The following is a 27,628-nucleotide window of genomic DNA, read 5'->3' as shown; positions in this document are numbered from 1 at the left end:
TCTAGGCATTCAAGCATTCAGGCTATTTATTTTTTTCAAAAGCATATAGTTGGAAAACATTAACTATTTTCAAACGAAACACCGTCAATTCAATTGTATTTTAGTAGAACAAAAACTATGATTAACTCAACCCTTTTGATACCGTACAATTTCAGTGAATATTTATTTAATTTAATTTAATTTAATTTAATTTTATAATAGGCCGGCTGTAAAGTGCCTTGAAATATATGTAAGGCATAATGTATAGAGCGCCGGTCACTATCGAGAAAAAAAGCCCAGACAGGGCGAGCCGAAGCGGAGGTGTCTTGCTTTGCCATGAAGGGGCTTATTTTCGATAATGACCGGCGACGTTCTATACATTATCCCGCTTATTACACAGCTTCTTGCCAAAACGAATATATACAGTATGTATAATACATATCCACCTATTGGATATGGAGAATTGTTGCCACGTCCCAGTGGTGGTGGTGTCATATATATGAAAGAGGGCATTCAAATATACTACAATGATCAATTAGGAGGCCGAAGCCCTAAAGGAAGTGATGCAATAGGTGAATGAGTCAAGGACATTAACAAGTAAGCTATAGCACTGGGGTGAAGTGATAGAAACTTGTCCATTACAAGTTTAACCAGGGTGCATCTTGGGATTTCTCTGTGAAAATTGTGGGTCTCTGGGAAAGAGCCGGCCCTAACCCTAACCCTTAACCCTAACCCGAAACCTCATACCACCCCCTCTCTGCCCTTGGGGTCAGACCGAGCCAAGTTTCGGTGTGGGGGTCCAAGTTAAGCCCTATAAGGTATTAAAAAGCTGTCTTTACACCACATTCTGAACCACTAGGTCTTGCAGGCAACACTTTAGAGACGCTTTGTCCAACTAACAGTCCATTTGGGAAAACATTTTTTTCTCTAAGGGTTAGAACTTCAAATCTCGGATATTGTTGTTTTCGGGACCCCGGGAAATGTGCTATACATTTTGGCATCTCTAGTTCTCTCTAAAAGACGGGAAAAGGGGCGTGACCTCCAACAGTAGAGTAAATGTACATAAGACAGAGGTTAGTTTCTAGTCCCCAATTTTTGTGGGATGGAGGCGTACATTTGTGGCTTAAGGTGTGTAGACACAGCTTGCCTGTGGACAAGTTTTGGAAGTCTGGGGTCAAAAGGTCAAAAGGACCCAGCACCACACCGCTTATGAGATAACAAAAAGTTAATGTGGATTTCTCGCATAACTTTTTGTCATTATTAAACTGAGGCCTGATTCTCAGATATGCATTTTGGATATCTAGGGTGTAGGTCTGGGAAGAACTTCAGGCCAAACTTTTGCTTGAGAGCCGCTGGGTGAGGTGCAACGAGATGGAGCACTTGCTGAGTCATTTCTTGTAGGGCCGGAGCCCCAAAGTTGATAATGATATGCGTCCTTTGAGACCCCCTTTGATATAAAAGAGACCCCAGGTCTATAGCTTACTTGTTAATGTCCTCGACTCAGTCACCTATTACATCACTTCCTCTAGGGTCTTTGGCCTCCTAATTGATCATTGGCAAGGCAAGGCAAGGCAACTTTATTTATATAGCACTTTTCATACACAAGGCAGACTCAAAGTGCTTCACATATAAACATTGTCATACAATACAATAAAATAATAGATAAGTAAAAGAAAACGTATGCAAAGAAATGAGTACATAAAAAAAAAGTTAAAAGGGCATTTTAGTCAAATAAAGGCAAAGTTAAAAAAGCTTTTTAGAAAGTGCAATGTATTTAAGACTTAGCAGAAAGCTACAGCAAACATAAAAGTCTTCAGTCTTGTTTTAAAGCGGCTCAGAGTTAGGGCAAGTCTTAAAGGCCCACTATGCAACTTTTTTAGCCAAAATTACATTAATTATGCTGGTTGAGAGTTATTCTGATGGTTCTGCAACCATTTCTGGGTCGTTTGGTAGGTGTGTCATTGCCCCATGTCACCTCTCCAAGGAAAAAGCGCATATGCAACTTGCTCTGTTCGGACCGACACAATCCGGATGTGACGCAGCGGAAGTATCCAATCGCGCCTCGAAAATGTAGTCAGATTGTAGTTTCGAAAATGCTTTACGGCACAGACACACACCCAAACATGGCACCGGCTAGATATAAACAGCCAGTTGCGAGGCAATTGTTGCATTCATCATGGATCAATCGACTGATAAGGGACCCAAGAGGCGACTGTCGGTGGAACAAAAGAAAAATGGACCAGAAAAGAGATCAGACACGAGTGAAAGGGGAACTATGCAACTTTTTTGGCTTGATTTACCTTAATATAACAGGCTAAGAGTCATTGCGATGGTTCTATTATACATTTTTGTTTGATTGTTCGTTGTTTCGACTCCCCCTTGCGCATCTTGTCGGAGAAAAGGAATATGTTTCTGCCGGCGACCCGCCGCCCACTCTCGCGGGAGTCTCGGGTCTCGCGAAGTAACAAATTGCTTTACGGCACAGACCCCCAAACACGGAACCGGCTCGATATAAACACAAGTAACTAAGGGATTGTTACATTCTTCATAGATCAGCCAACTAAAAAGAGACAGAGAAACCCAATGTCGGAGGAACAGAAGAAGAGAAAAAGGGAGACAGACCGACCGAGAGGCCAGACATTTGTCTTCGTGGTATTCTTGATGTTTATAGTCTCTGTACAAATGTGTTTGCTCAACCATTTTGTTGTGAGCCCTGTAAAAATTGTTTTCTCGACCGTTTTGTTGTGAGCCCTGTATGTTTCTAGCTTGCTTGGTTGCAACCATATAAACACCTTTGTTTCCATGGGTGTTTTGCTGTTCATCTGTCTCGTCCCCCAGATACAGACTGAATCCCCGAATCCAGGTTCTTGTTTATTTAAATTATGTTGGCCAACACTCTAACACAAATTGTTCTGTTCAACCTAAGATAAAACAATTATAATCTAGGATATAAATTCTCCCCGTCAACTATAAAAAAGGATGGATTTATGTTTATTGCAATACAAATACACCATTTTAAAAATGTATAACCTTGCCTACACTTTATTAACATCTACTTCGGACATGGCTCCACGCATTCGCCGGCTTCTTTGAAAACAAATGCACATGGCTCGCGTAGAAGTGCATGGGGAAGGGTCGTCAAACAGTTGCTACGACAGTGTTGTAAAATATCTACTACGAAGCTGTAGGGGGCGCTGTGTAGAGAAATGTGCGTACCAAAACCAAGAAAACAGCGAAGAAATTCCCGAAGTTGCATAGTAGGCCTTTAAATCCCCAGGGAGTTTATTCCAGATATTTGTTGGATAGTAACTAAATCCTGCTTTCCCATGTTTCGTGTTTACTCTGGGGATACTTAACTGATTGGTATCAGAAGATCTTAGTGGTCTAGAAGGCTTATGTAGTGGAAGCATATCAGTTAAATATTTTGGGCCTAAACCATGTAGGGATTTATAGGTTAGCAACATCATTTTAAAATCAATTCTCTGACCTACAGGAAGCCAATGTAATGATTTAAGAATTGGTGTAATACATTCAAATTTTTTGGTCTTCGTTAGAACTCTAGCAGCAGCATTCTGAACAAGCTGAAGCTTCCTTAGAATTTGTTTTAGGAGACCTGTAAGGAGACCATTGCAGTAATCAAGCTTACTAGTGATAAAGGCATGTACAAGTTTTTGTAAGTCTTCGGTGGACATGAGCCCTCTAAGTCTTGCTACATTTTTAAGGTGATAATATGCAGATTTTGTAACTTATTTGATGTGACTGTTGAAATGTAAATCTGAATCAATGATAACCCCTCGATTTCTGGCTTTGATTGAGGTTTTCAGGGACAGAGAGTGAAGGTGTTGGGTTACTTTAAGCCTTTTCATTTTAGAACCAAATACAATCATCTCTGTTTCGCCATCATTTAGTTGAAGGAAATTTGGGCACATCCAGTCTTTCACTTGCTCAATGCACTGGCACAGCAGATCTATGGGCCGATAGTCATTTGGTGATAGTGATACATAGATTTGCGTGTCATCAGCATAGCAATGATGTTCAATATTAGGGGTGTGCATTGGCACTGCCCTCACGATTCGATTCGATTACGATTCACCAGGTAACGATTAGATTCAATTCGATTCTACGATGCATTGCGATGCATTGTGATGCATTAAAATTCTACAAGTGTTTTTCATTTCTATAAGGCAAATTTTTTCACCTTCCACTTCCAAACCTACTGCAATGCCAGGCTTTGTCCTTTCTGACATTGTCCTTATAAAAAGGATGATATATTTCCTAAATTATTTCATGTTGCTCCACTTCGTCAAAAATAGAAGTGCTATGGAAAGGTAGCGCTGCAGCGCAGCGTGCCGCATCTGGGATGCTGCTGAGTCGGTGGAAATGGTTTCATTGATTAGAGTGGCAGCGATCAGCAGCGGTGACAGCGGCGCAGCCGTTCTGCAGCGCTTACGTTCCCGGTGGAAATCAGGCTAGTGTTCTTGTTGTTGCTAGCTAGCGCCGCCGCTTAGCATGTAATTCACAACTCTATTGTCCACTCGAGGCCCGAAAATAAACAGTGACATAATCGATTATGGCACGTTGCCGCATCGATGCGGCAACGTGCCACCACTGGGACATGGTAACAATTCTCCATATCCATATGGGGAGGGGGGGTTGCTTGTGGACAGTAGGGGTGTACACTAGACATAAATAGGAAGTACACTCAGGAGGAGGAATGACCTCTCACACATATTTAATTAATTGTTTCAAATAACCCTGCCTCGTTAAATCAATGAGCTTGGTGTTTTGCTTTCAAGAATAGGTTGTAGGCTGTGTCACTATTAAATCTGTCAATGCGCGTCTCTCAGAGTGAAGTAACAAGCCACCAGACAGCGATTAAAAAAAAACAAGTTGTAATGATTACAAGTCTAAACTGCGGAAAATAGAAACATATTCCAAGGTGCCTTTTGAAAGAAACCTTGCAATATCGGTCAATTTCCTAACCAGCGGACCCTAGTTTACGACAAAAACAACACAATTGACAGCAGCTCTGTTGCCGCCCTTAACCAACGTGATTTGGAGCCATGTAAGGAGCAGAGGGGGCTGGCAACCATCATAGCAACCATGAGAGTCACGTGACGTGGACGCAGGCCCATTGAAGAGGAAAGGCCAAAAAACATAGGCATGTCACACAATTAAGGCCGTTATTGTATTTAATTAATAAAATATTTAAGGATGTATTATATATATAAATATTAGGCCTATAGTGCAATTAAACGATGAACATACAAACATACTGCCTTGAACATAGCGGTCAAGCTACTGCTTCTTTGTTTTGAGGCAACGAAAAAAAAAAAAAAAAAAAAAGAGTAAAACAAATTGTTAATCGCGCGATAAAAAAATGAACGCCGTTAATAACACGTTTAACTGACAGCACTAATAAATATACAATTATTTAGTAATAATGTTATGAGCAGACCATAGCTTTTATTCAATTATTGTTTTAACAAGATATGTATCTGACCATTGACCATCGTCTCAGAAATTCTATGAATGAAATTCATATTGACGGTATGGCCCTCTATCCCATATACTCCCATCTTGAATTGAAAAGACCATTCTCGTTGCTTCGAGGAAGTCTGGTGGTCTCCATATACATAATAAATAAATTATTTATTTATTTATTACACGGCTCGTCTCAATGCTGTGAAACGCTCTGTTCACTTGCATGGGCAAAACACTTAAAGTGTTTTTTAAAGTTGTTAAATAAAATAACATCATTACACGGTTACATAAAATAACATAATCAGCAAAGAAAATGGTTTTATAGCCATGATTTAAACGGCATGCGAGCTGCTGGTTTCAGCGTCCATAGCAACCATCATAGCAACCATATTGTTATAGACTGAATTAGTGTTGCACTCATTTATATCCGGCACCCAGGAACCTTTGTGCCTATACCTGTGTACGCCACCGGGGGGCTCTACAGTTCTCTGCACCGGAATGTATCATTACTTATATGTTATGCCTGAGATGGTTTTCAGTAAAGACCCTAACTGAGTTCAACGTGTGAGTGCCTTATTGCCCTCGGGTTACCACACTTTTGGCGACGAGGATTAAAACATTGATGACTGCGTAACGTCTAGTTAGTGTCGGAGAAGAAGTTCCATGTAGATTTAGCTTGAACCATGGCTATTGCTACGGTCAGCATGCTCAGTGAATTTGTCGAGCTGGATGGTGCCTGGATTGAATATGTCGAGAGAATTGAGCACTTTCTCCTGGCGAATGGTATTGAAGAGGAGGAAAGGCAAAGATCGATTCTCCTCAGTGTGTGGGGTGCCAAGACGTACAAGTTGATACACAACTTAGCAACGCCGCGGAAGCTAGGCGACTTAACATTGAAAGAGTTGGTGACGCTCGTGCAAGAGCATCACAACCCCAAGCCGTCAGTGATTGTTCAGCTCTTCAAGTTCCACCCACATTCACGCAAATCAGGAGTTTCAGTTGCTGCGTTTGTGGCAGAGCTGAGACTGTCGGAATATTGTGAGTTTGGACCGGTGCTTGACGACATGCTACAGGACAGGTTAGTCTGTGGTATCAACGATGACAGCATTCAGCGCTGATTGCTACGTGAAGTCACGCTAGCTTTCAAGAAGGCGCTGGAGATTGCTCATGCAATGGAAACGGCAGCTATCAACTCTAGAGACATTCAAGCAGGTAACGCCAGTGTGCCACAGAGCGCCGTTCACCGTCTGTTTAGAGAAAGCGGGAGAGGCAAGCCGATGACGTCAGCTGAGTGTTACCGGTGTGGGGGAGCGCATCTTGCTAATGACTGTGGTTTTAAAGATGCCGCTTGCCATAACTGCCAGAAAAAGGGGCACATAGCCAAGAAGTGCAGAGGTGCTAATAAGCCATGGAAAATGGAGTGGGAAGAGCCAAAACCCCAAATTAAAATGCATCATCTGCAATGCGAAGGACCGGAGTGTTCATTTAACGTGTTTAATTTTGACCTCAGTGAACCCCGGGCAGCCCCGATCTGCGCAACGCTTCAAATAAATGGAAAAGAGATGACAATGGAGGTGGACACGGGTGCCTCAGTTTCGGTGATAAGTCATCGGTCAGGTGTTATTGAACCTGTGGAGTTCTCTGACTGGGCAGCCCCGATTGTGCCTGTGCTGAAAGAGGATGGTGAGGTGCGGGTATGTGGTGATTACAAAATGACAATTAACCAAGCCTCAGAACTTGACACTTATCCCCTGCCACGAGTTGAGGAATTGTTCGCCACACTGGCAGGAGGACAAACGTTTACAAAACTGGACATGAGTCACGCGTACCAACAGCTGCTGCTGGATGAGGACTCTAAACAATATGTGACCATCAACACCCTCAAGGGACTGTTCAAGTACCACCGCCTGGTTTTCGGCGTCGCATCCAGCCCGGCCATTTTTCAACGCACCATTGACAATCTCCTGCAGAACATTCCCCATGTTGCCATCTACCTCGACGACATTTTGGTGACAGGTAAAACAGAAGAAGAGCATCTGCAAAACCTCGACCAGGTGCTAAAGAGATTGAAGGAGGCCGGGCTGCGTTTAAAGCGCAGTAAATGCGTTTTCCAGGCTCCAAGTGTCACCTACCTGGGTCACAGGATTTCAGCTCAGGGCCATTCCCTCATGACAGAGAAGGTGAGGGCGATAAAGGAGGCTCCTAGTCCAAAGAATGTGGCAGAACTCAGGTCATTCTTGCCTCTTGCCTTGGTCATTCTTGCCTCTTGCCTGAACTCTCCACTGTGCTCGCTCCCCTCCATCAGCTGCTGCACAAAGACTGTTCCTGGAATTGGCATCAAGCTCAATAGACAGCTTTCCAGCAGGTGAAGGAGCTGTTACACTCAGCAACACTACTCGTGCACTTTGACCTAGACAAGGAAGTTGTCTTATCCTGTGATGCATCACCCTACGGCGTGGGGGCGGTCCTTTCACATTGTATGGAGGATGGAGATGAAAAACCTATTGGGTACGTGTCTCGCACTCTCACATCAGCAGAAAAGGGTTACTCTCAGCTAGAGAAAGAGGGGCTAGCTGTAGTTTTTGCTGTGAAACGGTTCCACCAGTACCTGTATGATCGCCCATTTACCATTTTTACAGACCATAAGCCCTTGCTGGGCCTGTTTAGTGAGACGATAGGTATGTCACCCATGGCGTCATCATAGAGTGCAGCGCTTGGCATTAACTTCGTCAGCGTATCATTATCACATTGTGCATAAAGCAGGAAATGAAAATGTAAATGCAGATGCGTTCAGCCGTCTTCCCCTCCCAGAGTCACCGAGCCAAACTAACCTACTTCCAGAGACTGTGTTTTGTTGGAAAGACTGTCCGACTCTCCGGTGACAGCAAAGCAAATCAAACAGTGGACTGAAAGAGACCCGGCGCTGTCACAAGAAAAGCTATGGCTGTTACAGGGCTGGCCAGTAACAGTTGAGCAGGAGGAGCTCAAGATCTATGTCAAGCGTCAGCTGGAGCTGAGTGTGCTGGATGGCTGTATCCTCTGGGGCTCCAGGGTGATTATTCCACCTGCGGGGCGGGCTCAGATAATGGAAGTGCTGCATGAAGCTCACCCCGGGGTGTCAAGGATTAAGAGCCTCGCCAGGTCGTTTGTGTGGTGGTCTGGGTTTGACGGTGCTTTGGAAGAAAAGGTAAAAGCATGTTCACAGTGTCAAAGTAACCAGAAGATGCCCGCTCCTGCGCCTCTCCACCCATGGGAGTGACCGGCCCTTCCGTGGTCAAGGCTCCACCTGTTTGCTGGTCCGTTTATGGGTCACATGTTCCTAGTGCTGATGGACGCTCATTCAAAGAGGATGGAAGCACACATCATGTCAAACATCACAGCCCCAGTTACTACTGACACGCTCAGAAAGATCTTTGCCACCCACGGCTACCAGATACGGTTGTCAGTGACAACGGGCCCACTTTCACCAGTGAAGTCTTCAAAGAGTTTGTGGAGAAAAATGGAATCTGACATATCCGGTCTGCACCGTACCACCCTGCTTCCAATGGCTTTGCAGAACGTGCTGTTGAGACACTGAAAGATGGACTGCGGAAAATGATACACGATGGAGACTAGGCTTGCACGTTTCTTATTCCAGTATCGGATTACTCCACAGACAATCACTGGTTTTCCTCCAGCAGAGATGTTGCTAGGGAGAAGGCCAAAATCTCATCTGGACCTCCTTCGCCCGGATGTGGGGGCAAAAGTTGCCCGATCACAAGAGAACAAATAAGTGAGGTGTGACCAACATGCTAGAGAGCGGCTTTTACAGCTGGGGGACTGTGTGTAGGTCAAGAACTCTGCAAGTTGCTCACCGTGGCTGACAGGAGTTATCCATTGCCAGTCTGGTCCAGTTTCTTTTGTGGTTGACTTGTTGGATGGCAGGCTGGTTCGCAGGCACCAAGATCACGTGCGTGTCCGCACTGATGCAGAGGGGGAGGGGTCTCTGAGTGTTTCGCACAAGGACAGTGTGAGCAGCTCTATGGACCAGAGGCGGATTGGTCGTCGGGACGATCGGGAGATTTCCCGGTCGGCCGACCGGCCGGCGAGTTCAGATGGACCGGCCCACAATTGTTGTGAGCGGCCTGCAAAGTCAGTTGGACCGGCCCACAATTATTATGAGCGGCCGCGAGACGTCTGCAAGCCGGCCCTGAGCATAATTTAATCCACATCAAGACTCCGTGAAAACCCCCGAAATATACAATATAAGTAAAGAGAACATCCAACCAATATTTATACCACTTGCTTACTCTCTATGTCTAATTCATGTTGTTGTTTTTTTTGTTTTTTTTTACTTCCTTTAATTGTTTATGATTCAGGCGTTACAGAACTTTCATGGTCGTAAATAAAAAATACAAACTACAGTTTTATCTCATTTCTTTGTTCCTGAATTGACGTAGAATGGAGCAAAGACTCCTGCGATTGGGAAATGCGTTTATCCAATAAACAGCTTGCAGGTCAAGTCCATTTTCGGAAATGTAGGGGGACATATGAGCGGCCCCATGTCTAATGGCATGACCCTAAACATACGTCAGACAGAGAAAGCGAGCAAGTTCGTGGTTGCTTGCTTGTTGTGGCACTCACGGAAGCCAAGAAGAGAAAGGGGAAAGGAGGGGCTGAAAAAGCCAGAATAAAGAAGAAGCGGATGCTTGAGGAGGATGCATCTAAGTGTTCAAAAATAACGGATTTATTCAGAAGTCAGAAGTCAGGCACCAACGAGTCGTGCAGGTGAATTGACAGAAAAACAGTCAGCCAGAGCTCAATCATTGACGTTATTGCTAGGCGGGAACTACAGCACAAGCTGCTAGTCAAATGTGTATGTGGTGGCTGGTATATTTCAGACGTCGATCAGTTAAAATTAATGACTCAACTGATCTTTCTCTTTTAATGGATTGAGAATATGTTAACAGATTTGGAACATGTAGGCCTATCTGCCTAAGCACGTTGAAATAATTTTGATGTTGAATGTTGATGGTGCAGTGGTTGAAATAAACAGATTGATTTCATACAAATAATAAAAGCCTCACCCTGTTTCTTTGTGTTTGCGTGTTTACAAGGTGCGTGCGGGGTTCTTGATTGACCGATTATCGATATTATTATACGAATATTGAATAGTATTTTTGCCAGAAATGCACATCCCCAATTAATACCAGTATAAATTCGATTTTTCCCTGTTAAAGTTTATTTTTTTGCGTGGCTGCCTTTGTGAATGTCAGCACTACTACTACTACTACTACTACTCTTCGTCCCCTATGGGACATAAGGCTTCAATGAGCACCCTCCATTTCACTCGGTCCCTGGCAGCATGTTGGGCCTCTCTCCATGACAGGTACATCTGTTCCAGCTCTTGTGTCACAGTTCTGCGCCAGGTGTCAGCACACAGAATGTCAGCACACATGTATAAAATGTCGGCCGGGCCGGGGATAATTTTCCCGGTGGCTATTGGTGCCCCACTCCGCCCCTGCTATGGACTGTGTTGCACCTGTGGGCATTGATGGACTGTCTGAGCAAACTGCCTCACCTGCCCCTGCCGCTGCCCTAATTCCTCCCAGTGGAGCACAGTCTGTTACCCAGTCTGTGGAATCTAATGTTTCACTAAGAAGGTCAGAGAGGCAACACAAGCCTCCAGAGAGACTGAACTGTTAAACTAAAAAAAATGTGTGTTGTGCTATACAGGTTGTTGTTGTTGCCTGATGTGAGAAAGAAAAATGTTGTGCAATACAGGATGTTCGGGATTGCCTGTTGCAATATTATTTCTGTACTTTTATAAGGGGACATATATATGCAAAGTCAGTTTGTTTGCTTACGAGTATTATTAGTGTTTACTTAAAGGGGAAGAAGTGTTATAGACTGAATTAGTGTTGCACTCATTTATATCCGGCACCCCGGAACCTTTGTGCCTATACCTGTGTACGCCACCAGGGGGCTCTGCAGTTAGCTCTGCACCGGAATGTATCGTTCTATACTAATGCTGTGTCTGAAATCGCGCACTTACGTAAGTGCACTTACATTGAGTGCAATTCATTATCCCTACAGCCTACAGTACACTTACATATAGGCGCAGTGCTCTCATTTCTACAGTGCACTGTCAAAACAGCCTTCGCGCACCTACCGGAAATTACTTTGCAGTAGCGGACGCGGGGTACGCGGGGGACATGTCCCCCGCACTTCCCGTATCTGTTCCCTCTGTCCCCCGCACTTTTTACAGCCATTACAACCATTCAATTCATTTTTAACACGTGTAAAGACGTTTTTCCGAGCCGCCTTTGAACGCACCATGAGCAGGCGGAGCCAGGTGGCAAACACCGCTGTCTTGTTGTAATTTCAATCAGAGACGTTGATTCAGATCTGTTTCAAGCATGTTCAGCAAACCAGCAGCCAAGAGGCAAAAAAAACTTGACCTTGTTTTTTCCAAACAAACCGTGTAAGTTGAGTAATGCTGTTGCATGTTGTTTAACTGAAGACCAACCAATAGATGTCAATATATCAAGTTAATCTAGTTAACAATTGTTTACTGTTACCTATGTTAAATCGCTTGCTAGGTGCAGAGGTGATAGTAACTAGTGACAATTACTCTGTTACATTTACTTGAGTAACTTTTTGGATAAATTGTACTCTTAAGAGTTGTTTTACTGCAAAATACTTTTTTACTTATATTATTCTGAAGTAACAATACTCCTACTTGGCTACTCTACCACCTAGGAATAAACCCACTCCTCGCATTTCTGCACAGAACTTGTGCTCACGGTTGTTTTGCACATATTTTTTAATCTTCATACAATAGAAAGAGCAGGGTCAGGGAGGAGACAGTGGACCAGAGTCCAGCAGCAGCAGGAATGAACAGGGAGGGTATTCACAGCAGGTGAGGAGAAATTATCTGTAGGATAAAAGTGACCGATTAATTTCCACAGCTACGTCACCACTACTATTCTTAATACTATTTATAAGTTTTGCTTTGAACATTTATTATCTATATCATTGCATGTTAAATTATAACTGGCTAAGGAAATGTCTATAGGATAAGAGTGACTCTAAGATTAGTTTAGTTTATATCCAAAGAAACTTTTTGTTGATTATTTATTTGCTGATATTGTTTGACTACTGCACTATTTGTGTTTTAAAGGAAGCAGGTATAGGTCATACCATTTGTATTAGTCTTGATTAATTTTGCACGTCTGTGTTGTCATAGTTGACGACGGCAAATGTAAAATAGCTACATCTTCATGTCGATATGTTTATTGTTGTCACTTCCACTTGTCACTTCTTGCCATTAAATTAAATGATGTGGCTTATTACCCTGTTACCTTGTCACTTCCATTCCATTTTGGTGCTGATAATTTGAAACAGGAATGGTGTTTTACAGAACTTTTCGTGTTCAGTGTTGTCATTTGGCACTTATTATCTGGTTACTTACCCTGTAGATGCTCGAGGGTCATTCTGTGTCAACTCAACCAGAGTTTGGCAGCTTTAGATTTTGACTTTAGATTTTGATAGTATTTCATTTTAAAGAACTAAAGTCGGTCCCCTGGTGCTGTGATGTTTGTGGTTATGTAGCCACTAAGGAGAGGTGCAACTGAATGCGAGAGGCTGATAAATCACTCAATAGACCTCTGAACAATTTGTCCCCCTCACTTCTGAAAAGATGGCTACGCCCCTTTGACGGTACTTCTTCTGTGGTATTTTTCTTTCTGCTTGATCATTTCCGTTAGTCGCCTGTATTAGCGGTCTAGCAGTATTCACGTTATTGTTCTTGATACCAACTGATTACAGAATTAACAACATAAAAACGCTAGTCGGATACAGCCCATTGTAGTTGTACTGAAAAACAAAGAAAATATGTAGAGCACGTATAGAGTGCGCAATTTCAGACACAGCATAAGGCTGTTATGCCGTGAGATGGATTTCAGTAAAGACATTAGCTGTGTTCGAAATCGTTCCCTATCACGGTGCACTACATAGGGTGCTCGCCATTTTGTAGTGGTGTTCGAATTCTCAGTGGTTAATTTCATGCACTATATAGTGCACTTAAAATACCCAAAATTTGAGTGCACATACGATGTTCCCTATATGTTACTCCCGTATAAGCATAATGCAATGCGGTCGTTTATTTCCAGAGGAGAAGAAAAAGCTGAAAAAACGCGAAAACTAATGCATTTAATAATGGAGTCTCCGGCTTTCATTTAAATTTATTTGGGAACAATTTATTTGGGACTTAACATAGAAAATGTAATATTCAAAATTAATAAAAAGAAAACTTGATCAAGGAAATGTAACATTCAGCATCAATACAACCTCCAGCATTCCTCATGAGTGCCCTTGCCATGTTCCGATATCCATAGTATAGTGTATAGTACGACTGCCGCTGCGGCAGTCGTACTATACACTATACTATACGTACTATACGTACGGTAGTCGTACTCGTATACTCTCCAATAATATAATAATAGGCTAGGCCTATATAGGAAAATTGAGAAACGGCAATCTCATACAATCTTTTTCAAGCCACTGCTTGTTTTTATGTAGGGTACAGCTGGCTTGCCGTGTGACTACGCATAACTTTTCATTTATATTCATTCAAAATATTAACATACTATTTTAAAACTAAAGAGGCTGGTTTTTTGTTTTATATAATTTGTTTATATTGTTCAGTAGTTAAATGCCTACATCAGGCATCAGCACAGTTAACAGACGAGCTGAGCTGGTGACATCTTCGAGTCCGCTGCTGTTCTCCCGACCTCGGAAGTGTTTACTTGAAGTCCGGACTTGCCAAGTGCGAACCTTCCAAGTCCGCGAGTCCGTAGTTCGCGTACTTGGAATTGAGAAATGGCCATGTTTTTATTGAGCAGGCTACACTGTGTCACGCTGCTATGATGTCACGATATTTATGTAACTGCCGCGGCGATCGACATCCGGCCTACCAAAGGGTACTGTCGGCGGTGGAAACGCGACCTCGGAACTGAGCTGGGCTATACAATAATCCGGCGCGAAATCTATGGGGGCCGCCATCTTTGCCTGTCGCCATCGCTGCGATGCTGAAATGTTACTTGCCGCAGACTTTTCGTAGTGACAGGTATAAACAACAACATGAAATATTAGGTAGATGATGTCAGGCACTGGCCAAACTTACCGATGAAGGTAATTTATTGACAACGTAATGTATTAAGATGTGTATTAATTGATGACAACAATAAAACCTAGCTGCCATTACTAGCTGTGTTTGCTAATATGTTCACAAGCTTCACAAGTTGCAAATAGCTAACCACGACCAGTTGTAGCAGTTGTAGCAATAAAATACATGTCCTTACAGGTATTCAGGATTATTTTATTAATCGTCTGGCATGCGATGAGCTTCAGAATGCAAACTTCAGGGCACTGATTGAAGGTCAGAATTATATGAGCTCCGGATGGATTGGCCAAATACTACACGCCATCGCAGATCAGCTCATCAGGTTAAAATGTGTCGTGAGGTTTTCACAGGCAGTGAACTCGTACCATAATATGTCAGTAACCATACAGAGAGAAGATGGCAAAATTCTTGAATGTGTGTGTGACTGCGTAGCCGGCCAAGGGAAGTGTTGTAGCCATACAGCAGGACTACTGTACAAAATTAAAGATGCAACAGCAAGAGGGCACACAGGCGTAGCCTGCACAGACACAGTATGTTCTTCCCAGCATAATTGAACAGCATATGTACTAAAAAAAACTAAAGAAAAAGGAGAACATTTCGCACCAGCAACCACCGCCTACGGGGACCAACACGCTACTTCCGTAGCAACACACGGGAAGTCACGTGATTCCAGCAACTCAGCAATGTCGGCGCTGCTTTACTTCCGGTTTCGCCGGATTAGTGTATACCACCCGCTCCCTACCGGACTGAGGCGAACCGGACCATACCGCACCCTGCAGTGGAAACGCGGCATTAGAAATGTTCAGCGTAGTGTCCGAATTCTCGTTTGTTCGTTCCCTACATAGTGCACTATATCATGAACACTATATATGGAATAGTGAGTGAGTGAATAGGGAATGATTTCGAACACAGCTCCTAACTGAGTTCAATGTGTGCGTGCCTTATGGCGCGTTTCCACTGCAGGGTGCGGAACGGTTCGGTTCGCAAAGGTGCGGTACGGGTTGCGTTTCCACCGCCAAAGTGGGCGTGACCCGGACTGAGCCGTACTCGTTTTGGCCTCGTTTTCAGTACTCCTCCGTTGGGGTACTGAAAACGAGACGAGACGCCTGAAAGGGTACCGGAAGATTCTAGCTACACACCCACTCCGTTGATTGGTCGACAGAATCGTCACTTCCGGGCAACGTGGGGATAAAAACAAACAAACAGTAGCCTCAGGGTATTATTCTTTACAATGAACATGTCTCGTAAAACGCTCGCTTGGTCGAAAAAGGAGGTGGAGACGTTCCTCTGCATTCTTGGGGAGGAAGACGTTGTTTACGATGTTTACCTAGCTGCCGCGGCGATCGACACCCGGCCTACCACAAAGGGTACTGTCGGCAGTGGAAACGCAACCTCGGAACTGAGCTGGGCTATACCGCCCCCTCTCTACCGAACCGTTCCGCACCCTGCAGTGGAAACGCGGCATTATTGCCCTCGGGTTACCACAAATGTTACATGTTTCTGTCGAGACGTGAAATATTCTTCATCATAACTATCAAACCAAACATCCTTCACATTCATAGAGCGAAGATTATGAAAGTAAAATGCACATTTCTCGCTAAAAATGTTTACATAAACACTTTTAATGGTGTAACTACGATTTCATATTTTCCACCCAGAATAAAAAGTATTTTTGACCATTTTCACAGATACATATCCTAAAAACTATCCAATAGGAAAGATGCTCACAGCGTCGATTAGAGCCGTTGTCGGGTTAATACAAGAGTGAATGGGCTGCTGGAGCACCCGCTATGAACGTCAAACATCGACGGGGATGGCATATAGTGAATTGAACCCCCTCTCCGTCTGCAGACGACGTCGGAGGGTACCTTCCCGTCAGCGACCGACGCTAAAGTGCCCTTACAGTCGGTATTTGACGTTCTCGGAGTGTGACTGTGTTGGCCTCACCCCGCTACTTTTGGTTCAGATATTCTGACTCTCTCTCTCCCTCTCCCTCTCTATCTGCATGCATGTATGTGTAGGTGTGGGTGTGTTTCTCTCTCTGTCTCTCTCACACACACACACACACACACACACACACACACACACACACACACACACACACACACACACACACACACACACAAACAAAAGTGTTTTTTTTGCCGCATTGCAGGGCTGTAAATATCGAACACCTCTAGTTAGAGTAGCTTCTTTGTTGGTCTTTATTTCTATCACATCCTGAACCGCCAAATTATACTATAGAGGGAGCGCGATCAGAAAAACGCTACGAAAGATGTGTAGCCTATTCTGTCCCTTTGGGTTTTCTCTCTCCAAACTGCCACCATAAAATACAACCAACTCCGTTGTAGGCCTATAGGCAACTTCACACTCATGCTACTCAAAGAGAAGGCATAGACCTTCGGGATTAAGGCGTTATCTAATAACAACGTGAGGCCTATCCTGGGGTCCTATATATATATTTTATATTGTGGGTCTAAAAGTGAGACGTCAACGTTGCATTTTCAATAGCGCAAGTATTTGTCACCTGTTTTCATCGGCTTCTTGATGAATGCATACACAAGGTCAACTTGAATTAGACCCCATTCAGCGGCATGATATAGTCAATATACATAGGGTATATATATATATATATAGAGAGAGAGAGAGAGAGAGAGAGAGAGAGAGAGAGAGAGAGAGAGAGAGAGAGAGAGAGAGAGAGAGAGAGAGAGAGAGAGAGAGAGAGAGAGAGAGAGAGAGAGAGAGAGAGAGAGAGAGAGATAGATAGATAGATAGATAGATAGATAGATAGATAGATAGATAGATAGATAGCCTACTTACAACTCTAACGAATTGGCGAGACAAAAAAAAACATTTATGATTTAGCCTACTAATCATAAGCAGTTTACCAGTAAGGTAGACTAAGACAAAAAATATTAAACAATTATCTTAACAAATTGTGTCAATGATAATCATAATAGCCCTATATCCAGGCCTACATATACATGTAATCCTATGTCCTAATATAATTATAGCGACACGCAAAAAGTGTTTTCAAATACCTGGGAGCTGTCAGATGAAGAACTCTCGTCATGTCTAGCTTCAAAGTTTATTTTCGGCGAGCTAAAGCAGGAAAATGATGAACAAAAAGATAATGAGCAAAGGGGAAACGCATCATATACCAATATCATGCATTCCCTTTGAATTTTAGTTGTTTTTTCAATCGTCAATTGATTCCAAAAAGAACAACGGCCTTCCTCAATATGAGGTATTGGTCTACGAAAATCAAGAAGAATCCAGAGAATATCAAAGGATGTGCTGTCCGTTAGAGCGCGTAAAGGTCCCAGCTCCCCGTTCCTCTATCAGAGACCGATGCCTTGGTGCGCAGCCTCCTAAAGCTTTATGACTGCGTGTGTGTGCGATGCTGTAAATTGTACTAGACAAGCAGATGGGCCTCTGCAGCACACCAACAACAGGAGAGATGGGATATATCCTAGCAGATGGGCCTCTGCAGCAGCAGCACCAACCAGGAGAGAAGGTTCTCGATCCTATAGCTGCATGTCGGCGGATTGGTTTGAGCAGCAGCCGTTAATATAGAGTGCCTAGCAAATTTACAGATTCATTATAGATACATGATAGATTATGTAAACCGATGGCCTGCCTATAGGCTATAGCTCTCCACCTTATGCCTGTAAGGGTGTAGTGGGCAATAGGCATGCACCTCCCTATATTTTTGGCGTTAGATTGCCGTCAAAAGTATGTTTATTGGGCCTAGGTTATGGACAATTGGCAGTTTAATGTTTAGAAATCTGTAATTTGCATAGGCTAGATAAATAAATATATAGGCCTAATCTAGACAGATGTAGTGGGGTGGGCATTTATATGGTAGACACACAAAAAAAAGTATATTGGATACCAACTGATGAAATCATGAAGTCCCTTTCCACCCGCAGGGACCCGCAGACAAACATCAATCTAAAACAAGTTTATGGTTCAACACTTCCACCACTAGGATGCTCGCTCCAACCAACAGCCCCACCTAGCGGCTGCAGACATTTACTACAGCTGTGGTATTGATGAGGCCTTTACTGATCCAACTCTCGTGTTAACACAAAACAAGCAGCGTCCTCAAATTAAAAAAAGTGATACTGGCCTCGGATGGCGTAATTGTTGTGAAAGAGTGAACAAATCCCTGTTGAACGTGATATATGATTCAGAAGACTGAATAAGGTCTTAGGAGGCCACAACAAACAATTACTAGCTAATCGAATTCCGACGACGAGGCATGAGAGACCAAATAAAATATTCACGGTTAATTCATGAGAGCTACTCAGTGCATGCACAATTATTTGAATGTAGGCTATTTAATTTTATGAAATAATTTGACTAAAAACCAAACAAATAGGCTCAAATCCTATCTATTTATACTACTGCGGCTACTACTGCTACTACTACTTCTATTGCTACTGCTACTACTACTACCACTACCACCACTACTACTACTACTACTACTACTACTACTACTACTGCTACTACTACTACTACTACTACTAATTCTACTGGTTCTACTACTACGGCTGCTATTACTAGGCACTACACAGTTGTGTAATTACAAAGATAGTACCGTTTAATAAAACAAGAATACAAGAAGAATGCTACAGATATACAGACAAAAGTCCGAAACGTGGCGGAGGTTAAAAAATAAAGCAAAATAAATGGTTGACAACTTCTGCTACATCATTTAAACAGTACTGTAATACATAATGTTTTTATATGCTCTTATAATAAAGCTGACATTATGATATATATTATATTGTACAGCTTCAGGCTGCCTGTGTGACGTGTGGAATTAGATTCCCTTGCCTTTTCCTCCACTGATCCAGCTTGTTTCAGAGTCCCGGCCTATTGGTCTGTGTGTGAACAACAATAATAGATGCGTTCAGACGTTCCTGTGTTGTTTTGTGTCCTGAAGACCCCAGAGACCCCCTGGCTAGAAGTAGCCAGAGATGGATCTCATCTGTTCCCATCCTTAGACACATTTTAAAGGTTGGAAACATGAGAGCTTGTTGGCCAATTAAGCCATATAGTCACAATGACTCCAATTACTTTTACTGTCTCTCGGTCGCTCACCCTTCCTATGCACGACCTCCTCCTCAACCTCTCTGTCTGCGTGCGTGTGTACGTTTCCGTGCGCGTGTGTGTGCGTCTGAAAAGTCACGTTTATTAACCAAATGCATGCTGTTGGTTTATGACCCTGCAAACGACGAAGGAAGGACTTATATAGGCCCGCAATACATGACCAATGTTACAATGGCTCACACTGACTTTGACGAAACAAAAGGAGCCTTCACCACACACACACACACACACACACACACACACACACACACACACACACACACACACACACACACACACACACACACACACACACACACACCATCAAACAAAAGATTAAATAAATGGTTCAGCATTTAAAGCTAAATAATAGGATTCATACAAATAAGAGTAATAATAATAATAATAATAACAATAACATAATATTATAATAATAGGCCTATTAATGATAATAATAGTAATAATAATTATTTAATAATAATAGACTAATAAATAATAAAATGATCAACTATAATTTTTGATCAAATTATCAAAAATAATAAACAAAAATAAAGCACATCGCACAGAAGTAAACACATAGGCATACGCAAATTTAGATTTATTTTCTTACAAATAAACATCACATTTAGCAGCACATAAACATTATTCTAAATAAGCAAATGAATATCCTAGTCGCTTTTTTGCATTTTGTGTACATTTCTTGCCAAATATATCTCTTCGACGATTTTAGTATATTTCTATCTTTAAACGCCTGAATTGTTTTCTATAGGCTATAATTAAATAAAGATCACAGTCAAATTTAGCTTAGAAGGACTGGTGTGTTTTGAAGTATATGCACAACATAGGCCTCATCTGACCAACATTGACCAAAATATGATAACAACGACAAAAACACAACGTCAATTCAGCACAAGATCAGGGAAGACTTCATCAGATGAGAGGGCCTTGACTTTAGGACCATAACGTGCACACAACACAGTGGAGAGAAGTATCAGAGAATGAGGCTCATTCAAACGAGGGTCCATCCTCTCGATCTCTGCTTGTAGGACTTAGTTGACCTGTTATAGAATTAACCGTTTTATTTCGTCACCCACATGATATATAGAGAGAGAGAGTTAAAATCGCGTCGCTATTTAGGGGTCTTTATTGAAAAATGTAAAAGAAATATGCTGAAAAATAGGATTGTTTTTCAAACATGTGGTGAAAGACATCTGGATACATGGCATAATAAATCCCACAAGAGATATTAACAAAGCACCATAACGTGCCATGCCTTACAACTGTCATTTCTTCACCATAGTAAAGTTGTTAATGTCAAAATTAGAGATACAAAATCGATGACTCGTCCTTTTAAAAAACCAAAACCTGTAAACTACTGGTTGGTCTATATAGCATCAGGAGAGCTGCGTTAAACAGGGACCCTTTCTGAAGATGTAGAGGCCATATAGCCATCATCCTAGGCCTCCAACCTGATACAATCAACACGAAGCCCTCCTAACACACAATGGAGAAACCATACAGAAGAACCACATCTCCACAACGACCCGTCCTGGTGCAGCTCCACGGCTGGCACAACGGGACACCTTCTATTTTATGTATAAAAAACTGAGAAATAACTTCCGCATCTAAAAGTCTTCAAATAGGCCTATCTGTATAATGAGGAGAGCAAAAATCGTATCTAATAGCTGGCTAGATCTTTTATTGGGAAGGTAATATGTTGGGTAGCTAGCAATCCAGCTGATCACATATTCAAGATAAATAATAGGCCTACTTCATTCAGTTAGAGTGACAGCGTGTATTATTATGTTGTTCATGATCCTCAAATAAAAAAGTGCTTTCAAAAACACTCTGAACAGCGTCCCGTTTATAATCAGTAAAACAGGACACTATCATAACATTTCCTTTTCGAAAGCGAGAAAGGAGTATAGAATCGATTCCAGTTTGTATACATAATAACATCCCAATAAAAAAAATGATGTGATGCAACAGTGAGCCTGTTTGTAATTCCGTCTGATATCATTTTTTTGTCCACGCGTGGAGACGTCACGTTCCTCCTGAACGGAGGAGTCGGTTTGGCTCATTCTGTGGATCCCTGGAAAATATTTTCATTGCAAAGCTTATCCGTCGCAATTTGTTAAGGGTCCCAATTGAATAATCCTATCTCTACTATATAGACCAAACAGTCAGACCAGTAGCCCTACAATTGACTCCTCTCAGTCGTTCAGCCCCCGCCTGTCCCGGCTCATCAGCTTCTTCATCTTCATGCGTCGGTTCTGGAACCAGATCTTCACCTGTCTCTCTGTCAGACTCAACATCCCCGCCACCTCCACGCGGCGGTCCCTCGTGAGGTACATGTTGTACAGGAACTCCTTCTCCAGCTCCAGCGTCTGGTGCTTACTGTACGGACACCGCTTCTTTCGGGTTGACTTTGCGTGGATCCAATTGACCGAAGGATTAGCTAGCAGAAATCAGAAACAAGTCAACAAGCGCTCAAAAACACGATAGTTTGTGTGTGTGTGTGTGTGTGTGTGTGTGTGTGTGTGTGTGTGTGTGTGTGTGTGTGTGTGTGTGTGTGTGTGTGTGTGTGTGTGTGTGTGTGTGTGTGTGTGTGAGTGCGTGTGCGTGTGCGTGTGGACATGGGTCAGTATCCAGGCCCGGCGTGTGAAACATTGACGCAGCTCCGTCGTCCACACGTTACAGAGGCAGTTTAGGCCTCACCGTGAGACTGTGTGTGTGTGTGTGTGTGTGTGTGTGTGTGTGTGTGTGTGTGTGTGTGTGTGTGTGTACGTGTGTGTGTGTGCGTGTGCGTGCGTGCGTGCGTGCGTGTGTGTGTGTGTGTGTGTGTGTGTGTGTGTGTGTGTGTGTGTGTGTGTGTGTGTGTGTGTGTGTGTGTGTTTGCAACCGACTCACACGGAAATACGTGACACTGTCACGTCACGTCATTTAATCTATTCATTCGTGATCTGGGACATATAATTTCAATTTTTCCTTGCCAAAAGCAGAAATTTCAAACTCATTCTATAAAGAAGAGATGAAGCAACTACCTTTTTTCCGTCGTGGTTTGCCTACTGAACAGCGCACCTGCATTACATGTATCGCGTGAATTGTCACAATTTCTCAGAATCAAAAGTGAAAGTAGAAACGGGTGGCCAAAAGCAGTCATATTGTTAGAAATGTGTGCTTTTTGGCACGAAAAAAAGATCATGAATGAATAGATTAAATGAGTGACGGTGTCACGTATTTCCGTGAGACTGGGTTGGTGTGTGTGTGTGTGTGTGTGTGCGTGTGCGTGTGCGTGTGCGTGTGCGTGTGCGTGTGTGTGTGTGTGTGTGTGTGTGTGTGTGTGTGTGTGTGTGTGTGTGTGTGTGAGTTTGTGTTTGTGCTGTTTAGGCGTCACGGTGAGACGGTGTTTTTATTAGTTCGTTTTTTTCTGCCAAACCAAATAAATGCATTTGTATTTCCACATCAGGACGATGCCTTCATTCCATAACCAGACAATTCAACCGAACATGAAGGAAGGAAGGCGGAACGAAACATCTGGACAACAACTCACAAGGCCTCACGTTTAACCTAAAGGCGAACATAATTATTAAAACAAACTAAATAAAACGTATAAGTTACATAATATGTCCTTTTGTCGACCTGGTTCAATGATAAGGTGCTTCTCTGGTCAGTTATTACAGCCCCATTACAATCCAAATTTTGGCTTTTGTATGACAATCAAAAAGTGTTTAAAATTGTTTTTAATGTAGAGGCATTAGGCTTATAGTCCTTCCACCAAGTTTCCGACCGTCTGCAGGCCCAGGCCTCGTTGAACAGTATAATGAACAGGACAGACATAACGCCATATTGTTAAGGTGGATACACAGGGCTCATGCATTTTATATGCTGTCAAATGTCAAACAACGCTCATAATAACTTAATTGTTTTAATGGACAACAAAGTCTTATATTTTACAGTTTACAAGACGTTTATAGGGCAATAAAAGTCACACAGCACACGCGCACACTCACTTAAGTCTCGCCCTTATAAACACTGGTGATCCCCTACTTACTGGACTCGGCCGGCCGGTGCTCTGTGTCCGCTCCGTGACGCTCTGCGCCCGCTCCGTCCTCTCCGTCCTCCGGGCCCTCGTCGGGGTCCTCCTCTGAGTCCTTCAGGCCCCTCTGCGGCTCAGGACCAGCCTTCACCAGGCTGGCAAAGTGTGAATCCTCCGGTGCGCTCTCGGAAGGCGGCGAGTTCTCCGGTTTTATAGTCTCATATCTTCGAGGGCTGCAGCTTGAAAGCTCTGCCTGAGTGGACAAGTCCCCTGGAAAGCCGTCCACCAGCTGGGAGGACTGAGGGGTTAAGACGGGTGTTTCCTCCCAGCACCGAACGAAGCGGCTCTCCTGCACCGTACCCGGGTTGGCAGAGTGCGGGCTGTGGCTCTGCGATGGGGTGCTGTAATAAGGGTGGCTCAGAGGTTGCTGGTGAGGGTGGTGGGAGTGGAAGAGGCTGGACAGGGAGGAAGAGGAGGCGGACTGGAGCTGTGTGTGTGCGCTTTGAGTTGAGGAGGAAGCCGACGGGTTTGTCCATGGTGAAAACCCGTTCAGAACGGTCTGCCTGAAACCGTTGGAGAAATTGGAGAAATTGGAGAGATTGGTACTGGTCGGCTCGTCTGCTCCCCGAGCTACGGCGGTCGGCTTCCCGCTACCGGCGGACGGCTGCAGGCCCCCCTGGATGAAATGCGCGCCGTAAAGATCCTCCGTCTCGTGGCCCATCATCGAATAATAATTCGTTAGCGACATGTTTATTTTATTATTTAAAAAAAAAACTATTTGAGGGCGACTGTAAAACGTGACGTGTGATGCTGGTCGCTTTCATCCTCTCCTAAAAAAACGATGCTCTGCCTTCTCCTTCTCTGGTCATTGGCTGGACCCGATCACATGGGGTGCGGATCTTTAGCTGTTAAAGGAAGTAAATCTGCCGATTATTTGTGTTCAGTTGCTGCTTATAGCTGAAATGGAATAGAGTTCACTATTCACAATGTTAGATTCACTTTAGCAGGCGAGTTGAAGATTGAAGTGAGATGCAAGGTGGCCAATTTGACAAGCTTGTCTATGTTTTCGAGAAGTGTGTGTGCTTTTTTGTGTGTGTGTGTGTGTGTGTGTGTGTGTGTGTGTGTGTGTGTGTGTGTGTGTGTGTGTGTGTGTGTGTGTGTGTGTGTGTGTGTGTGTGTGTGTTTCAACAGACAGGCCTCCACTCACTTGAAGCTCTCATTAAGTAACAAACTAACAAAACCGTCACGGACGGACGTCCTTTTTCTGGAGGCTATATTCTATATTGTTTGTAGTGTATATCGCTTATTGTATAGCCTATCGTGTATTGCATATTGCAAGGGTTGAACCGCATGTTACATTGGGAACAACGATTAAAGTGAAACTACTTTGTTCCATTTCGAGCTTAAACTCTTCTCCTCCACTAGAGATGTTGACACGGCGGTCAGATGGACATTGGATATTATTGATTTATGGGAGACAACGAATTTTGTAACCATTATGTTCTTTATCTTTATCTCACTATTCTATTTGGCATTTCTTCTGGACGATTTGCCCCATCTGCTGGTCGTCAATATATAGGCCTGTCCTGACAAATAGAATAACCTTCATCACAATGCCTCACAGATCAAATTCATGCAACATAATTTGGAATAAATACTGGAGCCCTCTCTGTCTGGGGGATGCGATGCGGTCGGATCCACCATAGTATTAGTACGCATTGACCCATTTAATTCGACCCATCTTCAACCGTTGTTATTGAAGCCATCCAGTCCTACTGCATGCAATCCGTCACCTATGCTATAGTTGTGCTATAACTATTATATAATTATATAATTATATTATGTTATTATATTATTATAATTGTCAAAGAATTCTCTCATGTTATCAGGCTTTGAGGCCTTTTTCAAGTCCGAAGGCTGTAGCGTCAACATCTTGAGTTGGTTGTAGGCCTGTTTGTCTTTTTATTCAATTTCTAATTGTTTCAATCATCTTGTTTTCCTAAAATATTTTTAAATTTTACCGCTAAATCCAGCCTTAATCAGCATTAAAACAAATGCTTGCAATATGCGTTCGGCGTTCGCCACCAAGACAAATAGATTTAGACCACTGGGGAAACTGTCAGATGAATCATTTTTTAAATTGCTAATAGTTTTGATATAATCTCAGTATAGGCCTAAACCCAGCGCCTCAATATTTATAGCCTATGAAGGACCATAAATCCCCGATTTTACAAAACATTTATACTGACTAGTTATTATGAACATGTATATAACACAAACAAAAACATGCAATCATTAACTCAAATATGGATAATTTCCTTAGCTATTGGGTATATTATTATAATTGACTATTGGTGAGTATGAATAAGCAGTCATCGTAGGATAGACATGTAGGCCTACAACTTATTATATACGTTACTACCAATAACCTTCTAGCACTAAGACTAATTAATAATAATAATAATATAGTAATAATAATAATAATAATAATAATAATAATAAATATTATTATTGTTATCAGTGATTCATTCATGGTCATTGCCCATCTTAATGGTGATAAATATCGTTTGGCCGTTATGTAACAAAAACAAGATAATTCGATAACATGAAAAAGTTAAATTGATTATATTAACCAATTAATTCTTAAGACTTAATAATTTGCATTACCATACCCTTGAATGGTAGCCTGTAATCAGACATATATTAAAAAGTACCGTTCGTTCAAATTATTCCGTAAGGGATTAGTTCCATAACAAATTTAGTTGGTTAAAATGACGATCCACCGAAAATAAATATTCCCTTTCCTTTCCTTTTCTGCCTAAATATGAGATTTTAAAACGGCGAGTCGGTAGGCGTAATGAAACAGAGAGAGATAAGTGAAATGGATTGTGATTCAGTCGCCATTATTAGACTAAGACCGACTGGGTTTGTGTGATCATGTGTTACAGTCATTACCATTTCAAGTGTTCTCTGTTGACCGATGGCATTTTCAAAGTAGGTGACATAATCATCTGTGATGTTCATTCCATGCCCATCAACCCGAAACAGGCCGATAGGAACATTTTGAAATATTAAGGAAACATAGGAATATGTATTTCTCCAAGTTTGATGATGTACATGAATGAATACAGAGATTGTTGCTGTGCATCATTAATACTATTGGTAACAACAGCCAAAGGACCTCATTGTGTGTTTATTGAGGGCTTAAGGCAAAAGGCCTTTGGTTCCAATCAATAACAAAAGTTCTCCTTTCATCTCTCGCTTCCCCTTACACAACACTTCACAAACACACATACGCAGACACACACAGACACACACACACACACACACACACACACACACACACACACACACACACACACACACACACACACACACACACACACACACACACTCACACACACACACACACACATGCACCCACCAAATTTGTGTGCGACTCACACAACAGCCCCACTTTGGGTCTTCCTCAAACAGTGCCACACAAATACCAGACAGTCTTTATTGGCCCAATAAAGTCCCCGTTGTTAGGAAGTCCTCAATGGTTGGTGTGGCTGGTCACGGTTCAAGGTTTGCTATCAGCCTTGGACTGGTGGTCCGCGTGCTGCTGTCTAGTTCACTGTTGTTCCCAGTCTGCATCCTGAGGCTGTGCAGAGACAAGGCAGAGAGCCACACAACCCCGTCTCCTTCGTCCTCATCACTGCGTCATGGCCAGCAGCCTCTATGATGTTTTCACGGGACGCCGTGAGGGAGACCTTGATGACCTTTCCAAAGTGCTGTACATTCTTACCAGTTAGATAGACTAATATCCCCGTAAACCAGACCCTGTACATCCCCCTGTGCGTGTACCCAGAGCCTCTCAG

General features: G+C 42.8%; 3 protein-coding genes across 3 annotated transcripts in view; all 3 read right to left on the bottom strand.

The window, feature by feature from the left end:
• Nucleotides 1-18,065, bottom strand: part of LOC132473255 (homeobox protein Hox-D4b-like) — a 29,223-nt gene extending 11,158 nt beyond the window's left edge. Inside the window, exon 1 of the mRNA XM_060073292.1 lies at nucleotides 17,671-18,065. The gene's annotated coding sequence lies outside the window, so the exon portion shown is untranslated. The remainder of the gene's footprint in view (nucleotides 1-17,670) is intronic.
• The window catches only part of LOC132473517 (uncharacterized), a 241,247-nt gene that overhangs the window by 181,093 nt on the left and 32,526 nt on the right, over nucleotides 1-27,628 (bottom strand). The gene's annotated exons all lie outside the window — the stretch shown is intronic.
• Nucleotides 20,296-24,789, bottom strand: LOC132473319 (homeobox protein Hox-D9b-like). The gene is made up of 2 exons (XM_060073388.1): nucleotides 23,781-24,789; nucleotides 20,296-22,184 (listed from the first exon to the last, which is right to left on the bottom strand). Exons 1-2 carry the CDS (start codon nucleotides 24,511-24,513, stop codon nucleotides 21,940-21,942), a joined length of 978 nt encoding a protein of 325 aa, XP_059929371.1. The 5' UTR covers nucleotides 24,514-24,789; the 3' UTR covers nucleotides 20,296-21,939.

Source organism: Gadus macrocephalus, chromosome 15, assembly GCF_031168955.1.
Source record: "Gadus macrocephalus chromosome 15, ASM3116895v1".
Taxonomy (NCBI): Eukaryota; Metazoa; Chordata; class Actinopteri; order Gadiformes; family Gadidae; genus Gadus; species Gadus macrocephalus.
Note: the sequence above shows the minus strand (reverse complement) of the source record. Positions and strands in the feature narration are given on the sequence as shown.

What these genes read in the sequence shown, in the direction of transcription:
- LOC132473319 (XM_060073388.1), bottom strand. Translation starts at nt 24,513, where the DNA reads ATGTCGCTAACGAATTATTATTCGATGATGGGCCACGAGACGGAGGAT. An exon ending in GCACCGGCCGGCCGAGTCCA is followed by an intron (nt 22,185 to 23,780) that starts GTAAGTAGGGGA and finishes GATTTCTGCTAG; the next exon opens with CTAATCCTTCGGTCAATTGG.